The sequence below is a fragment of the Cnephaeus nilssonii genome, assembly GCF_951640355.1.
Source record: "Cnephaeus nilssonii genome assembly, chromosome: 9".
Lineage (NCBI taxonomy): Eukaryota > Metazoa > Chordata > Mammalia > Chiroptera > Vespertilionidae > Cnephaeus > Cnephaeus nilssonii.
The window spans coordinates 4,263,822-4,274,092 of record NC_137080.1 but is presented as its reverse complement, the minus strand read 5'-3'; the positions used below and the strand labels follow the sequence as shown (position 1 = coordinate 4,274,092).

The 10,271-nt window shown below is 48.3% G+C and overlaps 1 protein-coding gene across 1 annotated transcript; it reads right to left on the bottom strand.

Annotated features, from left to right (window-relative positions):
- Positions 1 to 810: 810 nt before the first annotated feature.
- On the bottom strand, positions 811 to 9,852 carry TAGAP (T cell activation RhoGTPase activating protein). Its single transcript, XM_079781187.1, has 10 exons — positions 9,770 to 9,852; positions 9,133 to 9,214; positions 8,993 to 9,046; positions 8,622 to 8,688; positions 6,965 to 7,131; positions 6,127 to 6,288; positions 5,533 to 5,642; positions 3,929 to 4,124; positions 3,271 to 3,385; positions 811 to 2,703 (listed from the first exon to the last, which is right to left on the bottom strand). The coding sequence occupies exons 2-10, from the start codon at positions 9,157 to 9,159 to the stop codon at positions 1,475 to 1,477; spliced, it is 2,127 nt and encodes a 708-aa protein (XP_079637313.1). The 5' UTR covers positions 9,160 to 9,214; positions 9,770 to 9,852; the 3' UTR covers positions 811 to 1,474.
- Positions 9,853 to 10,271: the final 419 nt, after the last annotated feature.

Sequence of the window (10,271 nt, the reverse complement as noted above, 5' to 3'; positions counted from 1 at the left end):
GCAATCCAAGTTATAGCAGTTTTAACTTTGTGTTACATTACTAAGAAACCACCTCTGAAAAAATAGGTCTTCACCATCTGGTCGTTAGTCTATACAGAAATATTTCTTTAACCAATATAACTTTCAGTATTTTATGAGAGAAGGTGATAAGGAAAATTTCCAAGTATCTCTAATAAACTATCATATTTGCTAATCAATAAAAATAAGGTTTAATTCACTAAAAAGACGGGAAATATGGTTTTTTCTATCGTCCTCTGTTTTGCAGACTAAATTTTCTGGCCTGTGAGTGACCATCTGCTGAAAAATGGCTCAAAGTAGGTACATTTTTATGGTTTTGCAAACATCAGAAGAACAGGGATTCTCTTTTCCCAAACACAAGATCCCCAGCGTTGCTATTAGTCTAGAATAATAAATATATATTATTCAGTAGGTGCTTGTTGAGTGAATCAATGTGTGAATGAGTTTCTTGGTGGGGTTCTGTGAACAGAGGGAAAGGAAGTAACATGTCAGTGAAGAATGAACACTTTTAGCCCTGGCCGGTTTGGTTCAGCGGATAGAGTGTCGGCCCTCGGACTGAAGGGTCCCGGGTTCGATTCTGGTCAAGGGCATGTTCTCTGGCTTTGGTCGGGGTACGTGCAGAAGACAACCAATTGATGTGTTTCTCTCACATCGATGTTTCTGTCTTTCCCTCTCCCTTCCTCTCTCTAAAAATCAATGGGAAAACATCCTCAGGTGAGGATGAACAAAAACAAACAAAAAAAGAATGAACATTTTTACTTTGAAAAAGGCAGGCAATTTATTGTAGTGAGATTATACTGGAGTTTATATACGACCTGACGCATATAAAGTAACAGCCTCCGCGCGCCTGGGAAGACATCCCTGAACCGCAGGTAACTCAAAGTGCTATCGATGTAATGCGTTTTCACCCATCGATCCCAGTTAGAAGGCAGGTGATTAGAAGGACACATGGAAGTATTTTCACACATTTTCACGACGGCCTTCTCTGTCCCTGGCGTTCGTGGTGCCCTGACACCCCACAGGGGCCCCTGCAGGTCAGTCTGCCGCCCCCCTGCTGCTTAGAGAGCTGCTGACGGAATTAGACATCCCCTTAAACGGAGCTCGTGGAAACTATGAAACTGGCATGACATTAGAAGCAACATAAAAAAAAGAAAACACTAGTTTTAAACACCAGCCGGTAGAAAGTGCCCAGAAGGTGGAGAAGAGCAGTGGATTGTACCACAAGTTCACAAACAAACAGACACGTGTTTACGTGGACATCTTTGCACCCGATGCCTTGTCTGAAACACTATACGTGAGCTGTATGTGCACGGATTGGTGCACGCAGCCAGCACCGAGGGCCGTGCAGCTGTCCTCGCTGAGGGCTACACGACTCTCGAAGGAGCTTATTCTGACTTCTAGAAAACAGTCTGGAAGCAGTTCACGCGGCCACCGCATCTGCCACGCCTGGCGCCTCCTAGATGTAGGACTCCTTGGCGTAGAGGAGCTGCTCAGCCTCGAAGGCCGGCTGGCTGCAGCGCCCCGCCAGGCAGTCCCACGGGCTCCGCTGCGTGGACTCAGACACAGCTCTGAGCCGGTGCAGCTCGGGCCTCCCCATGACGGCCACTTGTCCGACCGTCTCCACAGAAGCACAGCCAGTCCTGCTCTGGCTCCAGCTCGCAGTCCTGGGCGAGAGTCTGTGCCCGTCGAGTGGCTCTTGGCTGCATGTGTTCCCCGAGTCCCCTCCGTGGTGCACGGGCAGGCGAGGCGCCAGCCCCGAGTCCAGGCTGAGCATCCTGGCCCGCAGGCTGCCAACCGTCTGGCTCCCACGGGCAGCGAGCGCCGGGGCCTGGCCCCGCACGGCCTCTTCGTAGGAGGGGGGGCTGCCGGGCCTCGTCCTGTCCACCAGCCGGAACACGTCCTCCCCCGACAGGGCACAGGATCTTGGGCTGAAGTCCAGAGCTGCTTGACTGTGGGGTTCAGACAAGTTCTCCTGGACGATTCGCCCGGCGAGCTGGCTCTCCCTTCTGAAGTCCTTCCTGCCGGGGTCTCTGGCCAGGCCTTTGGCTCTCACCGACAGGCTGGGGGGCTTGGGCAGCGTCCTTTTGTGCGAGGCGAAGGAGAAGGACATGGAGTGTTTTTTTATTTCTCTGCTGGGCTTACTTTTATCTGTCTTCGTAAAAGACTGATGTCTGCTGAAGAAGTTTCTCCTGGGGCTGGCGGGGGAAGCCGGGGGCGAGCTGTCAGAGGAGGCGTCCAGGGAGCCGCTGGAGCAGGCCGTGGGCGCCCGCCCCTGCGGGGACACTGCGCCCTGCGTGGAGCTCTGCCCCCACAGGTCCTGCGGCCTCTGGCTCCCACCTTCCACCGCGGGAAACACCTCCTCTGGGAAGGGGTCCTCGGCCTCCTCACTTCCCGAGCCGGAGGCCGGCCGAGCCGCGGGGGCGTCCTCGCTGCGTGTCAGTTTTGGGTTAGCTTGCCGGCTCCCCAGGCGCTCCGGTGAGGGCGACACGCTGGGCTCCGAGTGCCTCCTGTCCGGGTCGCCGAGGGAGCGTTTCAGCCTGGCCACAGTGCTGGCCACGGGCTCCACGCGGGCAGCTGTGTCCCAGGGCCCCGGGGGCAGCCTGGCCGGGGAGCCGAGGGCGCTGCCGCAGTCCCCGTCAGGGTCGTTGCTGTCGTAGGCCGAGTCATTCTGCAGGGTCGACGCGTCTGCAGACATGAAAGGGAGGTTGAGCTTTTGCTCAGATTCCTTAAAAGGAGCTTTCGTGCAGCTCACTCACCCTATCGAGTGTGGCAGTGGGTAATTTGGTGAAGCTACTTTGGGGTTTGAAAGGAAAGGTATTTGCCACATTAAATATTTGTTTCTTTCAAAATTGACTCTGTCAATGGGGACAGGGAGGGAGGTAGGGAGGAAACAGCATTTCACTGAATATGGATTGATCTTTACTTTAAAAACGATCCTTTGAATGGCCTTCTTCTGTCCATTTCCATTTTAAAGGACCGTATTCCAATAGTGGAAATAGAAGGTTATGACCCGCCCACTGGCTCAGGTTCATCAGCAAGACTAGCAGTTTCTGATTGGGAACAGGCAGGGCCCAGGCGCAGCCCGTGAGTGCCTGCAGCCTGCGGAGACGCTGCAGGGAGAGCCCTGTGCGCAGTTAACCTCCTCCCCACGGTGAGTCCACACTCAGCCCGGGCCCTGTCACAGCGGCTCCTGCTTCCTAACCAGGGACACTGGACACTGCGATGCAATGCGAGGCCGACAGCGCGCCCTACCTGAGCCGTCCGTGTGCTCCAGGGAGTCATCGGAGATGGAACTGGAATGCACCGGAATGTTCTCCCCGAAGATTTCCAAGCAGTTGTCGATGAGGAATTCCACCAAAGTCTTCACCTGGGAGGACACGTGAGCAGATGGTCAGCTTAAAGGCATCTTTATTTCTTAAAGGGAGGGGGACAGGGCAGGGTCAGCTGTCAGGGCGGTGCCACAAGGAGCCGAAGAGAGGTTCTTTGTCTGGAAAGAGCAGACAGAAAACCTGGTTCCCATCATCTGTATTAAAGTTATTTTTGAGACATGCACGTTTTTATTTGAGAATCTGAGTGTTTCCTTTAAGTAAGGAGTGTCTCAAACCCGTAGTTGGACCGAGTGTGATGCACAGAGGACAGAAGGGAAGGCGTTCTGCCCTGGGAGACGGGTGTGAACATCGGAAGCACTAAACTCTGTCTCTGGGAGGTCGAAGGCCGCGACCTAGGCTTAGTCAGGTTCATGAAACGCATGCGGCTAAGAGTGGAGCTGTGACCAAGACACCGTGCGTTTCCCATCTTCGCTGTGATGGCGGACAGTCAGAGAGACGCAGAGGCATTGCATCACTTCGATGTGCGGGCGGGCGGGCAGTGAGAACAGAAACTGAGTTTCCCAGAATAGGCTGGAACAAACCTGATTGTTCAAGTCTTTCTGGGCTTCCAATGAGAGGTTCTGGTCATTCTCCCGGGTCAGCATGTTGGGCCCCACGCAGATGGCGAGGTTGCTGGCGTCCATCTTGCTGACCTCGGCGTTCTTGCTGACCAGGTAGAGCACGGAGAGCAGGTGCTTGAGCAGCAGCAGGTTGGGCCGCGGCAGCTTCTCTGCGACCCTGCAATGAGGTTCCGGGGAGGGGGGGGGGGCGGTTCAGAGGCGCCAATGGCTTTGCTGGCTGCAGTGTAGCAGCCGAAACCCCCTCACCCAGACTTCCTTTAAAATGAGGAAGGTGCTGCTTTCACAAGGAACATTGTGAAATGCTCATTCAGACTCCTCCCAGGGCAACTGACACGGGATGAAACTGGCTAACCAGGCATCGTGACAGCCTAAGACACCGACCCCAATGACACATCCTGTGTTATTTACATAGATCCTAGGTTTGGAAGCATTAACTCCTGCAATAAACACCAGAGCTTAATATTTTGAAAACTATTTTTTTTTGAAAACTATTTTTGTAGAAGAATCATTTAGCCATGTATAATGCCTTTTTGTTCCTAACACTGCAAGACTGTGTGTTGTGTGTGTGTTTTTAACACAGTCATTTGCCTTTTTCTGACCTGTGACCATGGAACAAAGATGAGACATTTTTGCACCATTCTGAGAAATCTTTACGGAGAAGAAATCAGTGTATTAGGCATCTTAATAACTATGGTCAAGGCAGCATTTCAACGGCAACATTATTACTAACAAATAATAAATTAGGTTTTTAAAGCCTCTCTTTTTCAAAAAAATGAAATGGTGACTCTAATATATGGATCGTTTTCATTTTTCATAAGATGTTTTGTTCTGAAAGAGCTTTATGTCTTTAAGTAGAAAGTAATTTTCATTTTGGGGCAAACACTCTAATGTATTCAATTCTATAAATATATTTCATTGAAAATATTTAGCCATGTGGGCGATCATAATATATAGGCACACTCTCATAGGATTTGGCAAAAGTGTTGATATTTTAAAGTTAGGCATTTAAGATTCTCTAGTCACCAAGAGGTCATATTTCACTCACATATGTAATTACTTTCGCTGTCACTGGAGTTTGTTTTTATATAGTTCTCATGTTGGTTAATTAGAAGAAGATGAAGTATATTATGGTATTTAATGAACAAAATAATCCCTTCTAGATTGTTCTCTGTGCTTTCAGGGATGCTTTCTGGGAGAATGGTTGTCTTGCAGGACACTAGCCAACGTAGGTTAAGGAAAACCCCGAATTCCTACACCTGGCTGGCTAGCCCGTTTTGAAGCTTTCATCTATGATTCTGCCTCATACCTTCTCAAACGACTTATCTTTTTAGACTCCCCCACCTCTCGTGATTTGTACTGAAGTTCATGTTCTACTTTTTGAAAAAGTATCTACTTTCCTTTGGCCGAAACGGTGTTTGTAAATGTCCAGGGTGATTCCTGATTTTTATTCTGGGAATAGATGAGCAGTTCCACTCGGATCCCCTAATCATTACAATGCGCGTGAAGCACTCTGCTACGCGATGAATGAAGAGATGGAGTCCATGTGGGAGGACCTGACGACTTACTGTTTCAGGGCCTCGATCCTGTCCTCCTCATTCTGTCTCTCCAGGGCACCCATCCAGTCCTCAAACAGGTCACAGGAGAGCAGCTTCCGGGGGATACTCCGGAGGAAGTCCTGGAGGATGAAGAAAGGGTACCATTCGGCCTGTTTGTGCTGTGGAACGTGCTGGTGTCTTTGTCTCAACTTTGTTCCATCTCAGGGAACCTATGCTCATCTTGCCACAGGCTGTGCCCCCTCCTTCCTACATTTGATTAGTTTGAAGATCTCTCTCTTGAGTTGTCTCTCAGCATCTTCCTACAACAGGCATAGTAAGGGCACCATCCAAGGGGCCACAAGATTTAGGGGTATGGACTTGGCCATGGGACAACCCAAGTGCCTTTCTCCTCAAAATGCTGGGGAACTTTAAAGCCTCACTTTCTGTTGGAATCTGGGATCACAGAAACACAGATGTTTATATAATAAACAAAAGGCTCAACTTAAGCAAACTGCAAGATCAGTGTACTTTGATTTGTAGAGAGAAGAACCCATTTCTTTTATCTGAGCATTAACGTATCAGAGCCCATTGGCAGGTTCTTTGGCGCCAATGCTGTGAACTCACCTTAAAGACCACTGCCAGGAGGTGCACGGGGAGACTTTTCAGATCCACCATGACTCCCGAGTTGAGCTCCTCCTTGAGCTCTTTGCGGGCTTTCTCGTTGGCTGCTTTCCTGAATATCCCTTCAGTGGACGGGCCTTTCAGGCACAGAATAGTGAGAATATCCTAGAGGAAAGAGGCATAGGAACAGGAAATGGTTACCCTTGGTTTGAAGACATACTTTGCTACTAATACACTAGAAACCTATATTTAGGTAGGAGAAAGAGAATTAAAATAGTGCATATGCACAGTAGCTAACTTTATCTGTCATAAAGTAGCCTCTCCATTAAAGTTAGTTCCCCATGATCCTAAGTTAGTCTTAACAAGTGACCACTGATGCCAGTTGTTCCTTTCAGTCCAGTTGCTATCAACTCTTCCTCCACCCTCTATTTTTCTGAGAGGAGGTGCATTGTGAAAGCTCTCATTTGCACATACTAAAACTGCTTCAGGCCTCCTTCCTGTGACCCATTCCACACACACTTTGGATTTCTGGTCAGATATGCTACACCACATCTCTGTCTATTGATTTTTCAGAAGCCACACATTTTCAACATTCTTAACTCTATGAAGTCAAGGACAGAGCGACCGTCAATCTGAGCTCATTAGCAAATACAAGAAATTTCTAGAATGTAAGCAGCCAGGGACTGGCCTGACTGCACTCCTGGCGGAAACCATTTCTAAGGGGGGAACACACGAAAGATCGGCCTCAACAAGGTTAGATGAGGATGACATTTTGGCTGCCCAAGGACTTTTCACATCTGGCAGAAAGCTGAAGTAGGGTGACAAGTAAACGCGCTCCTACCTGGATGGGTCTGGGGAGGGTGTCATCGTCACCACAGATAATCGACAAGGGCTGATCAAACAAGGACGCTTTCAATTCTGGCTCTGAAGCCCCAGAAAAATCTGATGGAGGAGAAAGCCTTCTCATGGGAAAGGGCCAGGACAGCACCTTCTTTCTCTTCTTAATTTCTACCGCCAAGAAAACAAGGCAAGGTGAAATTTTAGATTAAAATATTAACAAACAGAGATCCATGTCAGACAGTGGGTATCGTCAGCCACATAATGTCACCTCTGGTATGCCATATGGGGGAAAAACTTTTGCAAAAACTGAGAAAGCAAAAGGCATGAATCTTAATCTCTAAACATAAACCCAGAAAACCACCACAATGTTACCAGGGCAACCAGCCCCTAAACATCAACACCAGGGTTCTTCAAAGTCTCCACCTTTCCTGTTTTTACCCTTCACCCACTGTTGGCTGCAGAAAACTGGCAACACCTAACTGTGCGGGTCAGAAACCACCATCTTAACCTATTGACCTTAGTAACATAGTGGACATCTTTCATGTGAAATACATTATTTTAATTTGCTCCTTTGAAGAAAATAAAACTTACAAAGAGAGGAACTGACTTGCTCAAGAGGGCGGGCTGCAGCCTTGCTCGCACCACCGGCCACTAGAGGGAGCTACATCACTCAGCCTGTCTGCAGTTCCCCTTCCCTCCAGGGTTGCCGCGGGGCGGCTGCCTTAGGACCGGGAGAGCACAAACTGCTGCAGAAAGGCCCGAGCTTAGGCACGGCAATTGGGAATTATCAGAGAACATCGCCAAGATATCCTATCTTTGCAAAGTCCTGAAGACGTGTGTGCAATGGTCACTGCCTTTCACAAGTTTCCTTCCTTTTCCCCTTTCTCTCTGCTCCCTTCTTTTTTTCCTAATTAGGAAAGCTGTGTTTTCTAAATGCACTGGCGTATGTTTCTATACAATTTATACTGGCATGTGGAAGAGGCTGGGTGGAGAAGCGACCTTTTCCCATGGTTCAAGAGAACTGGGTCTGGGTTATGTTATAAGGTAATGCACTGTGAAAAGAGTGAAAAGTGAACCGTGTGCCCTAGCCTGTTTGGCTCAGTGGCTAGAGCGTCGGCCTGCGGACTGAAGGATCCTTGGTTAATTCCGGTCAAGGGCACATGCCTGGGTTGCAGGCTCTATCCCCAGTGGGGAAATGCAGGAGGCAGCCAATCAATGATTCTCTCTCATCATTGATGTTTCTATCTCTTTCCCTTCCTTTCTGAAATCAATAAAAATATATTTAAAAAAATAGTGAACCATGGGTTCTTTGGAATTTGATGTCAGCAAAGATTGGGCTCTTAGATTCACTTTCCATCACTGGGGAGGAAAAGGCACTTTGTGTTTTTCATGTGTCCGTATGCTTTCATTGTCAAAACAGGGTGGCCAGGAGATCTGTCGCCCACTAGGAGCCCCTTGGAGAGCAGGGGTGGTTCTGAGGGGTCTTTTCTGTCTGATGCTCAGGGGGCTGGGGCCTCCACTTGAGTGTGGATGTTCTGCGGTCTTTAAGAGCACATCATACAAATAATTCCTAGTAGAGAAACGTCCTGTGGTTTTGCAAACCAAGAACATTTGCTGTTAGCACTTACATAAAAGAGCAGTATATTTTCAAAACTCACCAATTAGCTGGCAAATGCTATCTTCACTCTCACATGATGCCAACAGAGGATGTTGCTTGATATCACCCTAAAAGCATGTTTACTTTAGTTAAACACAATGACTGAAGAAACCTACCCAGGCTTCCCCCACAAAATGCTCATATAACATTTTATTCATATTAAAAATTAGCCATAGAGTCCACTGATTTCTTTCTAGCTTTTAGAATCAACAGTAAAGCAGTGATTGTTTCATATAAGAGTTTAACACACTGCACTTAGGATACTAATTTTCTACTCTAATAATTAAATAAGCCAAACAATATTCAATTAAAGCAGAAAGTTTTCCCTCTTCTCACAGTGCAGATAAAAACTTTAAAAAATTGCTTTCTTACCTCTGATTGACATTCAATTAATGTCTCCATATTATTGACATTTAGTGTTTTCGACTAAAAGAGAAAAAAATTAGGTTAGGTAAACATTTGGCTCAAGCCTTTGGAAATTATGAAGGAGTAAAGACGAGAGGGGCACATACAGCATTGCAGCTGCTTGTCAGCTTCATCAGAAGTTTGGCCGACTGTCCTGATGAAGTCGCCTCCCGTGCGGCCTCGCTCTGCCTACAGAGAAATCAAATGGGAGAGGGTTAGGGGGGACACACAGGGTCAGCTGGCCAATTTCGGTGCCACTTCGCCAGGACACTAAGCCTGAAACTACTGGGTAGGAAAGTTGTCATTTAAAGTACAGTCGTCTGTTACCAGATGTCTTATGCTATTTGGAACAGTGTCTGAATACACATTTCTAAATGAGTTAAGCCTGATAGCATCACCAGGCCAAATTCTGTTATGCATTTATTACATTCCCATCAAGAGAGAATGTGATGACAAGTCCAGTAACAACTAACTTTTTGGGGGAGAGCTCACTCTGTGTCAGGTATCATAGTAAGAGCTTCGCGTGAATTTGCTCATCCGACCCGAAAAGAGGAAAGCTCAGACATAAGACAAAGAGAACATTTACAGAATTCCGAAGAACAGGCTTCTCCCGAAGCAGAGCTCCCGTGCTCAGAATCTGTATAGCACTGTTGCACCCTCCACCGCGTCCTTAGGATCAGATCTGAAAGCCCAGCGACCTGCTAGCAGCCTGCTTCCCGGCGCCGGTGAACTGATGGCACTTACCCTGGGGGTGGAGGGGAATCCCAGCCAGAGCGTCCGGGGAGCTGTGGGGACCTTGGGGACCGGGAGAGGCAGTGCGACACCCGTTAATCCGCTGGCAGGAGACAGACTGCGCTGCCTTCACGTGTTCTGCATTATAAGCGAGGGGCGGGCAGGTGGAAATTCACCACATGCTGGGACCGGAAAGAACATCATGGGCCGTCACCCTGCACAGCCAGACGCCGGAGAGCACCCGCTTCCTCATTCCTTTTAGGGCAGCTCTGGGTCTTTTTATTTTTTATTCCTTCCACTTGAGAGGAAAAGAAAATCTGTAAACTGCTGGGGTGGAAAAGATGACACATGGCCATAGGTGAAGGCTCTGATTCATGTCACAGGTGGGATGTGTGACTAGAGAATGGGTTATTCTGTACGTAAACATCATTTTCTTTTCTAAAGTGGTCATTTCTGGTGCCCTGACCCCTTTTTTTGGTATACTGTTTGCGGGCTGTCTCTTCTCCCACCCACC